The sequence below is a fragment of the Nicotiana tomentosiformis genome, chromosome 2 (genome assembly GCF_000390325.3).
Source record: "Nicotiana tomentosiformis chromosome 2, ASM39032v3, whole genome shotgun sequence".
Classification (NCBI taxonomy): Eukaryota; Viridiplantae; Streptophyta; class Magnoliopsida; order Solanales; family Solanaceae; genus Nicotiana; species Nicotiana tomentosiformis.
This window is the reverse complement of record NC_090813.1, coordinates 37,992,230-38,009,825: the sequence shown is the minus strand read 5'-3', so window position 1 is coordinate 38,009,825 and position 17,596 is coordinate 37,992,230. Positions and strand designations below refer to the sequence as shown.

At 37.3% G+C, this 17,596-nt stretch overlaps 1 protein-coding gene across 2 annotated transcripts; it reads left to right on the top strand.

Moving 5' to 3' along the window:
* The first annotated feature begins 1,196 nt into the window (after window positions 1-1,196).
* On the top strand, window positions 1,197-12,713 carry LOC104091282 (uncharacterized). 2 transcript variants are annotated; one of them, XM_070195171.1, is made up of 20 exons: window positions 1,198-1,618; window positions 2,038-2,190; window positions 2,647-2,825; window positions 5,852-5,959; window positions 6,932-7,102; window positions 7,186-7,743; window positions 7,834-7,908; window positions 8,310-8,438; window positions 8,521-8,595; window positions 8,689-8,898; window positions 9,101-9,253; window positions 9,338-9,552; window positions 9,662-9,779; window positions 9,870-10,002; window positions 10,094-10,289; window positions 10,371-10,476; window positions 10,593-10,733; window positions 10,832-10,957; window positions 11,077-11,191; window positions 12,080-12,713. In XM_070195171.1, the coding sequence occupies exons 1-20, from the start codon at window positions 1,420-1,422 to the stop codon at window positions 12,475-12,477; spliced, it is 3,558 nt and encodes a 1,185-aa protein (XP_070051272.1). In that variant the 5' UTR covers window positions 1,198-1,419; the 3' UTR covers window positions 12,478-12,713. The 2 variants fall into 2 exon arrangements, with proteins under 2 accessions (XP_070051273.1, XP_070051272.1); XM_070195172.1 differs by lacking the exon at window positions 5,852-5,959 and having other exon boundaries at window positions 1,197-1,618.
* Window positions 12,714-17,596: the final 4,883 nt, after the last annotated feature.

The following is a 17,596-nucleotide window of genomic DNA, read 5'->3' as shown; positions in this document are numbered from 1 at the left end:
ATTATGTAATTCGAGACCTTTATAATTTCTTGGTGTTTTTCCTTCTCAGACTAGAGGATAAATCAAGAAGGATTATTATAATTCAGCGATATTGAAGTAAAGCATGTTCTGGCCTATTAATTTCAGCTGTTTATTACCTACTAAGATTCTTGTGACATAAAATACTTGTCAATATACTAAAATACAAAAGGTTGTCCGTTCCATTTTATAAGCCAAAGTTAGGAAAGGTAGTCTATCTGATGGTATTGGCTTTACTTGGAAACTACAGAAAAGATAGGAAGAGGATGATAAGATTTGGGGATAGGATTTTAGGAATGAGGACTAGAAATATATACATGCTGAACTTTCCTTTAACTTTGTACCTTGCAAATAATAAGAAATACCCCCCACAATAATTATGTTTCCTTTGGAGTATCCTGTACCTTTTAATAATTCCTGCTAATAGTAATCATAAAAGTAGAATAAGAGCTTTTTCCGAAGTCTCCTCCCCTAATAGTAACAAATTTGTTTCTGTATTATTCACATACCATTTTATTTGGAGCCAAAAATGAGATAACCTTATCAGCGGGCGTAAAAGGAAACTTTAATGGGTAAAATTTATCGGCACTTAATATTTATATCAATAATAACAAATCCTGTAATCCTAAAAATGTGTTTTAGGGAAGGTAATGTGTACGTAGTCTTTATCCCTACCTAACGAAGATAGAGAATTTGTTTCCGATGGACCCCTGACTCAAGTAAAAATGAAAAAGAAGCAATAACAGTAAGCAATAAAACCAACAAGATAGTAAAACATCGAAGCAAAAGAAACAACACCAATATTAAGAAGATCAACATACATTAATAGAAAACAAAAAATAAAAAAATACATGGCTAACACTAGTATTACTGTAATGCTCGACTAACTACTAACCTTATATCCTAATTCTAGACATCCACGCCCCTCCTGTCAAGTATAAACTGATGTAACGCTATTTCCTACCTAATCACCTTACCCCGATACTTCTTTGGTCTATCTCTACCTTTCCTGCCTAATTATGTCAAATTATTTTAATTCATCATAATGGAGTCATAAATTAAAGTAAACAAATATATTAGTATAATTTAGTGATTAGAATGTATATGACCAAAATCTTAATTTGTTTTTGAGAAAACGTTGACTGCTGACATCTGAAACTGCAGCAGATCTAATGAAACGCACATGGGTTCCTCGTAAATTTCTGCATTCTTTTTTTTTAAATTTATTTCTTTTTAGAGATCTCACAGATTAATCCACGGTTCTCAAGCCAAATCACGTGACTGTTCACAACAGTGGATTGACGGCCCTTTCTACAGTTTCTCGCACCGCACCGTAACTTGTCCTTCCCTCCACCGATGTCATTGTTTGAAACGAAATGTTGAATTACAGTTGAAGATCAAATGGACGTGGAGAAATCGTCCCTGTGCAATTGCGTGGTGAATTTTCTGTTGGAAGAGAACTACTTGTTAACGGCATTCGAGCTTCTTCACGAGCTTCTAGATGATGGCCGTGACGATCAAGCAATTCGTCTCAAACAGTTTTTCTCCGATCCTTCGCAATTCCCTCCCGATCAGATCTCCCGCTTCAATTCCCTCAGAGGTTTGCCGCTTCTCTACCTTGCCTTTATTTGCTAAACGCACATATCAATAAAATCCGCTGTGTTTATGCACATTTTCTGCATTTGGAATTTATTGCGATAAATATTTAGCAAAATCGAGCGAATCAATCCGTTAAGATTAGGTTATGAAGTTGAGTTTTCTTGTGTTACGACTGAGGAATTTCATGGTATATAAGAGCAAAGGGAGTATCTGAAATAAGTTGATTAATATCAAGTAATTTGTTCTTTTTCATTTTGGCCAGTGTTCAGTTGTAATAACTACAACTTTACTTTAATTTTGCTCATGGTCCTTAGTTCATTATGCAGGACGATCAATTGCCTGATTGTTTGAATCAGCTTTTTAGTTGCAGGCTCATATATTTTTTTTATATGAATAGTAACTATTCATTTATCAAAGCAGTTGCAGATCCCCAAAGTTTGCTTGAAGAAAAAGAAGCCCTGGAAGAAAAGTTGGCGCTCTGTGAATATGAGTTCCGTTTGGCTAAAGAGGACATTGTGCAACTTAAGACCGAGTTGCAAAAGAAAAGTCAGACTTTTCCTCGTCAAACAAGTGGTACATCCCTGAAACTGTTTTGCACTTTCGCTGCCTCTTCTGATTGTGACTTTGTTAGCTTTAGCTCGTTCATTCTGATAATGTTCTTGGAACTGCGAATCCTAGTTTAGCCTGGATATTCTGTTTCTCAGTGAAGTTGTATGATTAGGCAGATTTAGAATGGATGCCAGGATAAACTGTAGGCTTGTCATGTCTGAACCTAAAGTAGTTTCTTGAAGGACTGGTGGTTATGCTTTAAATATTACTTTTTGTTAACCGAGAAATCCCCAGGGGCCAGCTGGCACACGGTTTGAAATTTGGTGGATGATGGGCTCGCCTTCTCCACTTAAATACTAGGCTTTTGTGTGTGACAGGAGGCCTAGGGCCAGTGTTTCTGCTTTAGATATGGGTTATATTTTGTTTCATTCAGTATGATCATTTTGTTCATGCGAATTTATCTGTTTCTTCATTGTGCAGATTCAAAGATAGATGCTTCGGAAAACCATGGAACTGATTTTCAGCAGCAGAAGAGGGAAGGTTCTTTCTCTGATTTGGGTCCTTTGAAGGATAATGAGCGGAGGGATTTGAACTGTGCTGTAAAGGAGTATTTACTATTAGCAGGATATCGCTTGACTGCAATGACATTTTTGGAGGAGGTAACTGATATGAAGACAACTTGCTTATTTCTTGATGTTCATCACACTACTGAAGGAGGTTGCATTTATCTACATTATGTCACAGAGCTGTATTTTTAGTTATCTACATCTTCTTGTTCCTTCTTTCCACCTTTTTGGTTTATTATCTGCGGAGGACCTAAAATATTTGGAGCTTCATTTATGTTAAACATATATGCTGCAGTTGACGTCTCAATGAAATACAAGTACCAATCAAACTCTAGTTAACTTAGAAACGATCATCCAAATTACATGTTCTCGGCAGACCTTCAAGTAGTGTGGCCTCTTTCCTGCATTTATGTTAAATGTGAAGATAGTAAGTAGAACTGTGACCTTTTAAATACAACTGGCTATATCCCCAGGGGCTTGCCTTAGAATTCGGCTGACCAGATTTTCTTTAGGTTTATTTTGGAGCACACATAATATTCCAACATGTATAGATAATTGGGTAGAATTTATTGAAAACTTCTCTCAGAAGATAGAATTTTCACTTTTTTTTTTCCAGTAAAGGTATAAAAATAAGTTAAAATTTGCTGGTCTAGGGGACTACCACTTAGATGTAGATAATGTTTTTTTTGCCGAAGGCTGGAACTGAACTCGTGACCACAAAGACTAGGCCACCATTCCACCTACCACCTAACCAATGCACCAACCAACACTTTGTTAGGTGTAGACGATGTTATATCTCACAATTACAAGGGAAATAACTGATTGGCTATGAAAAGATGCCAAGATAATCAAAGCTTCCCAAGATAGGAAGGTAAAATGATTGGTTTTATATAAGCACCATATTTCCTTTTGTTTAATTTTATTTATTCAGACTGCGATTACATAGAGATTAAAATTAACTTTGTAATCACCTTTGCTTCCGGCTATCGAACCAGGCATAAGTTAAGTTTTAACTTAAAATGTCACATAATAATATGATGAATACCACTTCTATGATAGAAGTAGAACTGCCAAAAGATAATCTGAATTATTCCATAGATCCTTCTAGTGCACTGGGAGCCCGGTGAGCTAAGCTCCCTCTATGTGGGGGTGGGGGAAGGGCTAGACCACATTTTGTCTTATGTACACAACCTTACCTTGTTATTCATACATCTTGAAACCTTGACCTCCTGGTCACATGATAACAACTCTTACCATGCACAAGGCTCCTCTTCCACATTCTCAAAGGTTAACCAAAAAGATTAAAAGAACCTTAAGAATTAAGAGCAACAGGTGTACGTGATTGAGAACAACAAGTTACTTGTTCATCCATTTTATCCCTGTGGAACTCAAGTAAATGTTTTTTTGTTTTGATAAAGAAACTCAAGTAGATGTTATTAAATAGAATAAGAACATACACCAGATCACCAGATCATTTATCAAAAGAAGAAAAACACTAAGTCGAATGCCAGACCCTAGAAGATCGGTAACTCCTTTTATAATTAATCCGAGCAAAGAAAGTTTAATCATTATTGTGTATGATTACTTCCCGTGGAACTAATCATACACCAGATCATTTATCAAAAGAAGAATAAACACCAGGTCAAATGCCAGACCCTAGAAGATTGGTAACTCCTCTTAATTTTAATCCGAGCAAAGAAAATTTATTCATTAATTCATTATTGTGTATGATGCTTTCAGTGAAACTCTTGGCTAAAAAGAGGAAAAGCAGATCTTTCTCTGACTGAGGAATTTCTTAGACCACTCCCCTCTTAATTCGCTTGGTCTCTAGGATCTATGTTTTGCTTTCGCAGATTGTGTGATTAGAGAAAATGAGGACCAGAGGGCATTGGCTTCAATCTTTTAGTTCCACACCAGTAGCTACACAGAGAGAGAGAGAGAGAGAGAGAGAGAGAGAGAGAGCGCTTAACTCTTTATGTTATATCCATGCTTACGTGTCCAATGAGATATGGGATGTTGTTGGAAATGCTTTAGGGATTAGATTGTTGAGGAGTTGGAATTCTGCAAGATGTGTTAGTGTCCCACATCGGCTATGTGTGGGTGTTTGGTCTCTTTATATAGTCTTGGGCAATCCTCACCTCTTGAGCTAACTTTTGGGGTTGAGTTAGGCCCAAGGTCCATTTCTTTATCATGGTATCATAGCCAGGCCCACCTAATTCTCGTTTCATCCGATGTTGGGCGCCCATCTTATATTGTTCCCGCTCTAGATGTCCAGTCCTAGGCGTGCGGGGGGGTTAATGTCCCACATCGGCTATGGGTGGGGGTGTTTGGTCTCTTTATATGGTCTTGGGCAATCCTCACCGCTTGAGCTAACTTTGGGGTTGAGTTAGACCCAAGGTCCATTTCTTTATCAATATGAGAAAAATGTAGAGGCAAGAGTTCATTCTGTAATCAGATAAGGAAAATTTATTCCTTGTGTACTAAAGACCACACACTTTTCATTCAACTGTGAAATATTCAGTGAACCTTGATCTCAACTCGTTGGTTATCTCAGAAGATGGAGCAATCTTTAGAAATTCTGGGTTAGAGGTAATTAAAAGCATTTTTGGGACAGAATTCCAGTAAGATAGCTGTTTTGTCAATGTTCAAAATTTTGGTTACTACTCAAAAATTCTTCGTAGCATCTTCTGAATGCCAGTCCATGGAAATCTCATGCTGGAATGAGCTAAAGCTTGGTTTATAAACTTGGTAATTCAGGAAAGGGCCTCCATCTCCTTCCATTAGTTTGGGGTTTAAGCCACCCAGGGAGCAAAGTGGGAAAAGCCCACTGTTCGGCTCCTGGGAAGAGGAGTTTAGGCGGAGGGGTAGGATTTGACACACACCAAAAGGAAAAAAAAAGGTATTCTGGCACGGTTTGAAATGTGTAATGTGTTTTCTATTATTTTATCTTCATCTTTCAGAGGCCTTTCATGTATTACCACTCATCTATTTTATGCACTTACTAGGCAGAGGGCCTTAACCATAGAAGAATTAAGGTGTGAGACACATGCATCTGTCCTGTGCGCTCTGCCAACATGTCATTTTGGAAGTCTTCATAACTTCTTTAATATGTATGACAGGTTACTGATCAAGATCTAGATGTTCAGCAGAACTCCTCCGCAGGCGTTCCAGATGCTTTGCGCCATTACTATTACCAGTACCTTTCTTCCACCTCAGAGGCTGCTGAGGTACTTTCTCAACTGTTGATAGTATGGACAAGTTTTATACATGTATGCTTATCCCGAATTGCCTGTAGGAAACCTACGTTAATCATGTCATGTGGATAACTTTGCATCTTGTATAGTCAAGCTAGGTTAACTACAAGTTGTAACTGATATACTATATTCTTTCTTCTTCCGGCAATTATAATTCTCAATTTCTCGTGATTTAATTCTGCAAGAACAATACGTCCACCCAGTTGTTCATAGTGTATTCAGGTATTAATATTTTTCCTTGCAAGTCCTGGTTTTGTTTATGCTCTATGCTGCTCTTTGTTCTATGTTCCTCATGGCCAGTTCATACCTTAGTTTCATCCAGACAGATTTTGTTTGTAGTTCCATTTATCTTGTCTGCTATTTGAGTCCTTCAGATAATGTTTGGTGTCAAATTTGTATGCCTTCAGATTTAAGATTAGTCTAATATTTAACTTATCTCTTTTCCTTTTTTTTTTTTGAGTTATGATTCCATTTTCAGACTACAAGTGTAACTCAAAAGGCATAGAAATTTGTCACTGCAGTAATTTCAGTTTGTTTTGTTTGAATAACTGCAGCTTCTTGAATAACAAGGCTTGTAAATCTACAGTTCTCTTTGCCGTATCCAGGGCTGATTTACTGTGAATCAAACCACCTAAACCCACCTGATTAGCTCCAGAGTTATGTTTGAGAGATCGTGGGAATTAGTTTTATGAGTTTCCGGAGTCTTAGAGAGAAGAAGAGTCACCTATTCTAGATAAGCATTAATGTTCACTTATGACTGCTCTTCTGAAAAAGCATGATTTACTTGGTGATTTTCTATCAAATGTCTTAAAGCTTGTGGTACCAGTCAAGTACGGAACTGACTAGATCAAATTTCTCATTTACTTGCTGAAAACTGTAAATATATGTGGATGGAGCTTTATTGTGGTGTGCTATTTTATAAAAAGAATCGTGGCTTTTTTGCAGGAAAAAATTGCTATGCTTAGAGAAAATGAGTATTTGGTGAAAGAAAAAGACAAGCTGAAACATGAAAAGCAGTCCTTGCTTAGGAGTAAAGATATGGCAGAGGCCCAAGTCACAGTAGTGACAAAATCTTTGGAGGCATTGCAGAAGGAAATGAAGGACAAGGAGATTCTGGTAGTTTCTTTGTTATGTTTTATGTTTTACAAGATTTTCCTGTGTAGCATGTACATACCTCATACTTGAATGATGTACTTTAGGTTCAAACCTTGAAGCAATCTCTAGATAGGCAAAGACAAGAATTGAATGAATGCAGAGCTGAAATAACTTCATTAAAAATGCATATAGAGGGTGCTCGTTCTGCGCGTAATTTTGTAACAAGCGATTCTGAAGATGTTGCGAACCTGCCATCAATAGATAGTTATAAGGAAGAGATGAAGTTCCTACAGAATGAGATCCAGAGGTTGAAATTGGCAAATGATTCCTTGAACAGTGAGTCTCTTGAAGATAACAATGAAGAAACTAGAAATACAGGTCCTGAAAATGAAGTTGGAGAATCAAGTGAGCATAATGTCTTTGACGATTCAGCTGGCATCTCTTCTGGGGATTTAGGAAATGCCAATTCTCAGTTATTGATGGCTCAAACCTCTGCTGACACAATTACCAAACCTGAGGAAGTAGTGGAAGCTTCAAATGATAACGGCATTGTTGAGAAAGTCGAGAATGTACTCGCACACAATGGTGAGCTACCTTCAGAGGCTAAAGGACTAATCTTGAAACCAGACAATTTATTTGTCGAATCAAATGCTGAAAAGATCGTAAGCTCTCTCTCATATGTATACATGATGGCTTTTGCTTGGTAACGTTTTCGCTTGGCAATTATACGTCAAACTTTTTGGATTTCGCAGGGTTTGGGGACTATTCAGATCCTTTCAGATGCATTGCCAAAAATTGTACCTTATGTTTTGATCAACCACAGAGAGGTGTGTTTTGCCATTTGTTATTATTCAAAATCATGCTTCTGAAGTCTGATGTTCTTATCTTATTTAGGAGGCTTTTGTTTGAGAAAATCTTTTCAAGTTTTGAAACTTTTCTTGACAAACATGATCTTAAAAAGTTTTTTCAAAGGCGTTTTCAAATGAAGAAGTGCTTGAAGGGTGCTTTTCATTGAAAACTCTCTTTCCACTGACAAAACACTTAAAAATCTTCAAAAAAGCTACAACTATCCCAATATATCTTCGGCTTCCACGAACTTTTCTTTTTCAAACCTTTTTCAAAATGTTGTTTCAATGGCTTCCAAAATATTCTTCAGCAACCTTGAGGGATCTGCAAATCTTTTTGTCTAATTAGCTGTCATTCCACTTGATTGGTGTTGTCTCTGCAGGAGCTTCTTCCTCTTATAATGTGTGCAATTGAGCGCCACCCAGATAGCAGTACGCGGGACTCCTTGACTCATACATTATTCAACTTAATCAAACGTCCTGATGAAGAACAGAGACGGATTATAATGGATGTAAGATTGTCAAAACTATTAATTCATAATGGATTTTTTTTCTTAAAGTTGAGCATGCCACCAATTTTGTTATCACGTTTAGGCTTGTGTCACCCTTGCCAGAAATGTTGGAGAGATGAGAACGGAAACTGAACTTCTTCCTCAGTGTTGGGAACAGGTGAATTATTATATATGCTGGATGCTCTCATGATTTTACCATATTTTCCATCAACTCTTGCAACTGCTCTTACTGTTATATTGTGAAATGTAGATCAATCACATGTATGAGGAGCGCCGCTTGCTAGTTGCTCAATCATGTGGAGAGCTTGCTGAATTCGTGCGCCCTGAGATTCGAGATTCTCTTATCTTGTCTATTGTGCAACAGCTGATCGAGGATCCTGCAACTGTTGTTCGGGAGGCTGCTGCTCATAACTTGGCATTGCTTCTGCCTCTCTTCCCAAATACGGACAAATATTTCAAGGTCAGCTTCACTACATAAGCTTCGAGGCAATCACGGAGAAGAAATCTGACTTGACAGAATTTCCTACAAAGTAAGCTCCGTGGTCTAGGAAGGGAGCATTTTCTGCTGGTCTTAGTGTGATTGCCGAAACTGATTAAATGATAAGATAAACATAATTGGAAGTTCTCCAATTCCTCTTTTTTTTTTGTGTGTGTGTGTACAGGTTGAGGAGATGATGTTTCAATTGGCGTGTGATCCATCTGGAGTGGTTGTGGATACAACAATCAAGGAAGTTGTTCCAGCTTTAGTAAACTGGGGAAAGGAGTTGGATCATTTGCTACAAGTTTTATTATCTCATGCATTGGGCTCTGGTCAGGTATGTATTCTACATTTATTTTGTTTCTCACTGAAGTAGTAACTTGCCTTAGACATGGATCTGATACATATATTTTTTTCCCAGCGTTGTCAACCTCTTTCAGGGGTTGAAGGTTCTGTTGAGTCACATCTTCGTGCTTTAGGAGAGAGAGAGCGGTGGAACATAGACGTTTTGTTGCGCTTACTAATAGAGTTGCTTCCATTTGTGCTCAAGAAAGCTATTGAGACCTGTCCATTCCCTTTGATTTCAGATGACAAAGGACTAGTTTTTTCTACTTCACTACTTGAACAGTATGCAGGGTAATATTCCCTTTTGCCTGCGTTTTTAACCTACCTTTCTATACTTTCTTCTGCAAAGTTACTCTCATGTGTAGCTAATACTTGCTACATATTTGAATTGTATGTGCAGAGGAAAGATGGATTGGCCTTCTTTTGAGTGGTTGCATATTGATTGCTTTTCAGCATTGATTGAACTGGCCTCTCTATTGCCTCAGAAGGAAGATAATTTAAGGAATCGAATCACACAGGTAGCTTGAATTGTTTGACATGAGTTTTGGTGGTTTAGGTTTGAAAATGCGTTCTTGTTTCCCGAATTCGTCTTTAATTTGGCAATGCAGTTTTTATTGGCCGTTTCAGTCCTGCTTGGGGAACCTTACCTGACACACATCATGCTACCTATATTCTTGGTAGCAGTTGGTGACAATGGTGATTTATCATACTTCCCTGCAACACGCCAATCAAGAATAAGAGGTAATGAGTTAAAAACTTTCTGATTATTAACCTTTAAGTCATACATCATGTTCAAACCTTTTCAAATTGGTGTTGATTTACTCTTCAACAGGTTTAAAACCAAAAACTGCTGTAGCTGAAAGACTTGCTGCCATCTGCGTCCTGCCTCTTCTGCTTGCAGGTGTTTTAGGATCCCCTAGAAAGCATGAACTATTGACAGAGTACTTGAGAAATCTCTTGATTCAAACTTCAGAGCGAGAGAGTCAGCCAGTGAAGCGCGAGATTTTCAATTCTGTTCGCTTCCTTTGGTTTGTGCCATTTAACAAGTTAATCATTACAGTCCTGTGTCTGAACTCCTTAGATGATGGCTAGACTCTCTTTTCCTGCAGCACCATTGATGAACATCACAATATGATTTTTAACATCCTCTGGGAAATGGTTGTGAGCTCTGACATAAACATGAAGACAACCGCTGCCAATCTTTTTAAAGTCATTGTAAGTCCTTTGGTTTTTCTTGGGATTATGTCAATTCCTGTCTTTCTCAAAAAAAATATAATAATAATTTAAGCGTTGTCGTAACATTCTTTGTACCATATTTGAAACTTCACCAGGTTCCATGTATTGATGCCAAGGTCGCCTCAACTCATGTTTTGCCTGCTCTAGTAACTCTTGGTTCTGACCAAAACTTGAATGTGAAATACGCCAGCATTGATGCTTTTGGAGCTGTAGCACAGCAGTTTAAAAATGATGCGGTATGGAAAGGTTTCTTTTTAAATATCTGGTGTCATTCTTATTCTATGTTGATCTATAGAGGCTTTGATGAGACCGGCTCTTCTAACCGTCTTGTTAGATTGTTGACAAAATACGTGTTCAAATGGATGCTTTTCTTGAGGATGGATCACATGAAGCTACAATAGCTGTAGTTCGTGCATTGGTGATGGCAGTGCCACATACGACGGAGAGATTAAGAGATTATATCCTCAATCTTTTACTTCAGCTTTTATGCACTCTTGAAGTAGATACATTCTTATAACGTGTGCCAAAGCACTAGTTCAATTTCTATTTCTCATTAGCTTTCTTTAACTTATGATACATCTGTTGTCCAAGATTTTCCTACTTACAGCAACACCTCCTCCTTCAAGTGACGTGAGACGTCGCCGTGAGAGAGCGGACGCGTTTTGTGAATCAATTCGTGCTCTTGATGCTACTGGTTTGCTCCTTTTAGATATTCTTCTCTTCTTCTCCTTCATAACTCTCTTTACTTTCTGTTGGTATATGTTTATTCGAGATGATTGCCTCTAGGTTAGCTGCTTTGAAAGATGTAGCAAAGTACGAAAAAATATGTAACACGATGGACTGATACTGGGGGTTAATTTTCTGATATATTTGTTGTAAACTACCTTTATCTTTAGTGGTTGATCAAAGTAGATCTTATGGAGTTTTGTGCCATCCAGAGGAATTACCTGACAAATGGCCCAATTTGTACCTAAATACACGCTGAAGTAAAAAAGCGATAGGTTGTAATTTATTAGGTTTAGCGTGATTCATTTTCTTGTTCATGTCAATAGCAAGTGCATGACAGACATGTCCTAAGATAGTTAAGTGAAACCTAGGAAACTCTCAAATGAGTGAAAGAGACCTCCAGTTACCTTCCGGACCTAAGGAGGGTTGATAGAAATATGACTCCAAAGAACTTCTGAAAAATTGAATGATATTTGATTTCTATAGATACTCGGACTGTCTCTACCGAACTAAGTCTGCCAGCACCCTGAAAACTAAACACAGGAAAGGAGAAACAAAGTGAAAGAAGAAGAAACACCGAAGCATTCAATATATAATCTCTCTGTGGTTTAACTGATGTATCTAATGTCAGAGATGATATGCGGAAGGTCTAAGGACAAGTTCTCCTATTGATCTCTCTTCCTCTCGTTGCCTATTGTATAGTCTTTGACATACAAAATGTAACTACATGTGCTATCAAAGCCTAAATTTTGCACTCTGTGACTTTGTCCTGCTTTTCATCCCCTGTATCTTAGCATTTTACATGACCTTTTCATTAGAATCTTCCTATGCTCAGTTTATGATTGTTTTATTGCAGATCTTTCTGCTTCTAGTGTCAGAGATTTCCTTCTACCGGCAATTCAAAATCTGTTAAAAGATGCTGATTCCCTTGATCCAGCACACAAAGAAGCTCTGGAGATTATAATGAGGGAAAGATCTGGTGGCACGTTTGATACGATTAGTAAGGTAATGGGTGCTCATCTGGGAATTGCATCATCAGTAAGCAGCTTCTTTGGTGAAGGTGGTTTATTAGGGAAAAGGGAAACTGGAGATGCGTCTCCACCATCAGTGGAAGTTGTTGAACCTCTGAAGCCCATTGCACCAACTGCAGCAGTGGTAGAAGACACACGATTTAGGCGGATCATGAGAGGTGGTTTTTCGGACATGCTCAGGGGAAAAGCAAAGGGCACCGAGGATACTCCCCCAAGTCAATGATTATGGCTCTTTCCTTTTGCAGGGAAGTAAAAATGGAAAGAAGTTTTTTGTATGTTGTGCAGTAGACTACATTGTCCATTTTTTGATTTTTCACTTAAGCTTTCCCATTATCTGGATGAGATTTTGCAATTTATTTCATTCTTTATATCCAAGAAATGTAATGAATTTGCCAACAGTAGAAGAAAACGTTTACATATCCTTAGCTTTACAAATGATATAGGAGATTTACTGGTCTAGCATTTTTCCGAGCACGAATCTTATCAAATAACTCCTGCTCCTCGATTCTCCCAGAGCCCCGAATTGAATTTATTCTCTGATGAATAAGGAGAACCACATATGAAAGGTTTGTCCTAATTTGCTTTCGGGGTAAATATTTTCCTGCACAGAGTGTTTACACCAACTCAATCTATTACTCCAGTGTCCATTTCATTAAAACATGCGGTACATGATGTCCTTTGGATGGGACATCCTTCTCACACCTAAATCAAAGTCTAATAGTTTGAGTTATAAAGTGAACTTTGTCAGTAAATTCACAATAATAGTATTAAAGGTTCACGGTAGCCAAATACTAGTGACTAAGGAGTCTGCAGCTGCAACCAATAGGACAACAGAATGTGAACTATCTCGCTTATTTTCTCAGTTTGAAAAATAGAAAATCCACCCATGAGAAAATGTACAAGTAATACTTCCGTAATCTGCGTAGAGTTTTCCGCGATATCGTCATATCACTCTAATGTATTCGCGTTTCTTCCTCTTGAGAAAATCAGGTGAATAGAATTAACTATCCGATTTGATTACTAAATTTTGTATTAAATCCATTCAAAAATTATAATAATGTTGGGTAATTATGGAGCAGATTAATTTTAAGCAATAATAATTTTAATGTGAGCAATATCTTTAAAGGAGTGCTTAACATAAAAACAAGAGTAGCATTATTCAAATGGAATATAGCTTTAAACAGACAAATGATGTTTAAGAGGAAACATGATTCATTTCACACTTGCTCAAAGAAATCACCTATCCTAGTAGGGTTCATTAGTTTATGACGAGGCTTGTTATGTCCCTACAATTTCGGAACTTCGGCTTAAACAGGAATCCAATTTGGTAGGCTTCTAGGTAACATATAACACCAGTGCACAACTATATATATATATATATACAACCGCGTTAGGCACGTAAAAAAGTTATTTGCACAAATCGAGTTGAGTTCTCATGTCGAGCTGTAGTTCAGCTTTAGAAGTTGTAAGACATAGAAGAACAGGAGCAGTACTGTTCTACAAGAAACCTCGTCCCCCTTTCAAGAACGATCCTCTTGTTGATTTCCCAACTTTACCAAAAGTTGAGGGTATAATAAAGAATCTGCAGCGGACAGATATGAAGAATAACGTGACAGAAACTAAAGAACATAGAATGGCGGCTGATGAACATGTGTTGTTCTATTTCGGAAATGATTATGGATTTCAACACCCCTTACAAATCTTGAATAAAATGATTCCTTCATACAAAGCAAAATCTAAATTTTCGGCCCAAGAGGAACGTTTAAGCGAAGATGTCTTCACCTTGTCGTCTCTAGAAGATATGCTCGATGAGTTTCAGCAAAAAGATCTTTTTTGATTATTGTTACTTAAATTTAGAGGCCAATCCTGGATCTAGGATTCACAATAATGTTATCTTGATTTTTTTTATTTTTTAATTACCTATGCATACATAATTTGTCGTTTAGCTGATTCCAACTTGCTTGGGATAAAAACGTGATTGTTGTAATTATTGTATGCATACATAATTTAAGCAGAAAGTGATTTCAGTTGAACCCATGGTCTTATTTTCATTCTTGTTATTATCACTAATTAATTGTTTCTGTGTAGAATCCAGTTATCAGTGTAGATTATTTGCACCTTCGCTTGGTAGAAAGCTGGCCATTAAGCTACATTGTGCAAATTTAAGAATATGTTTCCTGTATTGGAGAAAATGTTCCCAAAAAAATTTGGTTCATGTTGTAACGGATAGTTTTCTTCAGCCAAATTTCAGCAAGTTAGAACTCTTTTACGCCAACTAATTTAGGATTTTAAATAGATACATAATCTCTTCTAAAGCTTAAAAACAAAAAACAAAACTATTCATCATAACATTAAATGGAAATGCATTCCCCTTTTTCCCCTTAAACTTTAAAAGACACTTATTGACTAACTAATTTATTGATAGGAAAGATATATGATGTTTTACAATTTAAAAGACATGATAACAAACATAATCAGAGTTTAGTAAGGTGATCCATCCCAAGAATTTCTAGGTCACTTAAAAGCCGTATTCCATATGAAAGGGCGACCCCAGACAGCATATCGCCCATTTGAGAGAGAGAGAGAGAGAGAGAGAGAGAGAGAGAGAGAGAGAGAGAGAGAGAGAGAGAGAGAGAGAGAGAGAGAGAGAGAGAGAGAGAGAGAGAGAGATTCCATGTTTTTTTGGATGAAGCCAAACTCATTGAAAACATCTTGTGTTGTGTAAGTCTCTGGTAAGTTAGTAATCTTTGCTATGATTTTATTAATTGGAAGAATTCTTACGGTTTTACTTGTATTCACATATAGTACATACTAAAGTTTCTTAATGATTGAAAAGGAAGAAAAATAAGTTATGGATAGAATAATGATCTAAAAACACGATTCATTATAAATTAACTAATTTTACCCATAATTTTTCTTCTTTATCCAGATTTAAAACCAGCAACATTCCTCTGTTGCTGGGACACGGGTATCGACATCCTATAGAGTGTAGATCTAAAATCAAATTCTTATTACCTGTATCTTAGAATTCGGGAATACGTATAGAAGTATGACTATTTGTGTTAAGATACAATCAATACGACACATTTAAGTATATATTGTGATAAATATTTGAAGGTATAAAATTAGTAGTAGTACAATTAAACTGATCTTTGTATACACTTACATTTTATTTACAAGTTATTTCGTATAATGCGACGCGTTCTAGTACTAATGAGAATATATATAGGACATATATATACCCAAAATAATTAAATACCCAATCAACATATACGACTATACTTGTTGAATATATCTGTAATTAAAGTAAAGTAAGGTCGACTAAATCCATACTCAAATCGTGTACAAGGGGGCGGATCGGATTTGAGCAACAAAACACCAGTAAGTATATATGTAAAACTATATAATACCCCATTGGCCATGTAAAAAGGTAATTTACATATCTTCTCCTAATGGCAACTCAAACTCCAACTTTAGGAGTTGTTAGACAGAGAAGGACGGGAGCAGTGCTTTTCTTCAAGAAACGTCATCTCCCATTCAAGAACGATCCGCCACTTGAATTCCCAAGTTATTTACCAGATCAGAACAATCCTCAGTTGAAAAGTTTATCGGCGGCAAAAGTTGAGGAGAATATCAAGAATCTGCGGCTGACATATTTTGCCGCCGCGAACAATAAATTGACAGAAACTACAGAACATGTGGCGGCTACTGAATTTCGAAGTGCTAATAAATGTGTGTCGTTTGATTTCGGGAATGATTATGGATTTTGGGAGGTCTATAAAATTTTGGAGAAAAAGATACCGCCAAATTGTCCATACAAAAATTCCAAGTTGTTTGAGGAAGTGTCGCCACGTTTAAGCGACTCAGTAGCAATGATTAAAGATGCAAAAAGTTTAAGTGATGACGTTTTCAAGTTATCGTCCCAAGAAGACATGATCGATGAGTTTTTAAAAAGCAGTCTTTTTTAATTCGTAATTTATACTTATGTTTCATGTTCTTGTTAGTATCAGTAATAAACTAATTGTTTATGTTTTGAATACTGTATTGTGAATGTGCATGTTTTGTTTCTTCTTCATTCTTAAAGGCTTTGTGAAATGTTTGCCGCACAATCTGGTCTAAACTCAATAGGTAGAAGACTTCAGTCGACATACATTTTGGTTATACTAGTCTCGCGACATACATTTTGGTTATGCGACATACATTTTGGTTATACTAGTCTCGCGGCACGTGCAATAATGTGGTGGCTGATAATGGTAAGAGAGGGAGAGACAACGCGCGCGAGAGAGAATGCTACCTTAAAAATCAACATTGTCAACGACCCTCACTGCTACTAACTTTTAGAGTGTGTATTATTAAAGGAACAATTTTTACAACAGCATATGTTAACATGCAAAGAATCGATCAAAATCACATAAAGTTTATCGTTGTTTCAAGGTGGATGAAAGTCGGTTGAGAGAGAATATCTAGAAGCTTCTTTTATTATTGAAAAAGAATGTACAAAACTACTACTGAATAGAGCTAATTGTCTCTATTTATACAATGGACCTGGCCCGAGACTATTAATCATAGAAAATTACATTGGGCTCTCTAATATATTGGTACATAAATAAGATATGCTACTACACTATAATGGGCCTCGATCAACTGGTTTGAATTTGGGCTTCCGACTGGAGATCATTACGTCAACACCTCCCGCAAGTTGGACGGGGATACAACGCCCAACTTGGACATCAACCCATGATGGATACCACTAGTGAGGGGCTTGGTGAACAAGTCGAGCCGTAGTAGGCACATGAAACAACTGAATGTCCCCAGCAGCAAGTTTGGTACGGACAAAGTGGCAGTCCACTTCTATGTGTATAGTGCGTTCATGGAAAACAGGATTGCGAGCAATGTGAATAGCTGCCTGATTATCACAAAAAGCAGGCACAGGAGAAGCAACAAAGACATGCAGATCATCAAGCAAGCGGGCAACCTAAGCAAGCTCTGCAACAACTTTACTAACAGCACTGTATTCGGCTTCTGCGGAAGAAAGTGAAACTACTGGTTGCTTCTTAGACTTCCAACCAATGAGGGAACCCCCCAAGAAAATGCTAAAACCAGTAACGGATCTTCGTGTGTCAGGGCAAGCTGCCCAATCACTATCACAACAGGCAGTTAGGGACAAATCAGAAGAGTCTTCAAAGAAAACCCCCATGTCATATGTGCCTTTCAAATACCTCAGAAGATGAAGAGCAACAACCATATGAGGAAGCCTCGGAGATTGAAGAAACTGGCTTAAGTGCTGGACTGCAAAGCACAAGTCAGGTCTGATGTGTGTAAGGAAATTGAGCTTTCCAATC

Coding starts and splice junctions, on each gene's coding strand:
- LOC104091282 (XM_070195171.1), top strand. CDS start 1,420: ATGGACGTGGAGAAATCGTCCCTGTGCAATTGCGTGGTGAATTTTCTG. Junction 9,254..9,337: donor ATGCATTGGGCTCTGGTCAG/GTATGTATTCTA, acceptor TTTTTTTCCCAG/CGTTGTCAACCTCTTTCAGG. Junction 10,003..10,093: donor ACGCCAATCAAGAATAAGAG/GTAATGAGTTAA, acceptor ACTCTTCAACAG/GTTTAAAACCAAAAACTGCT.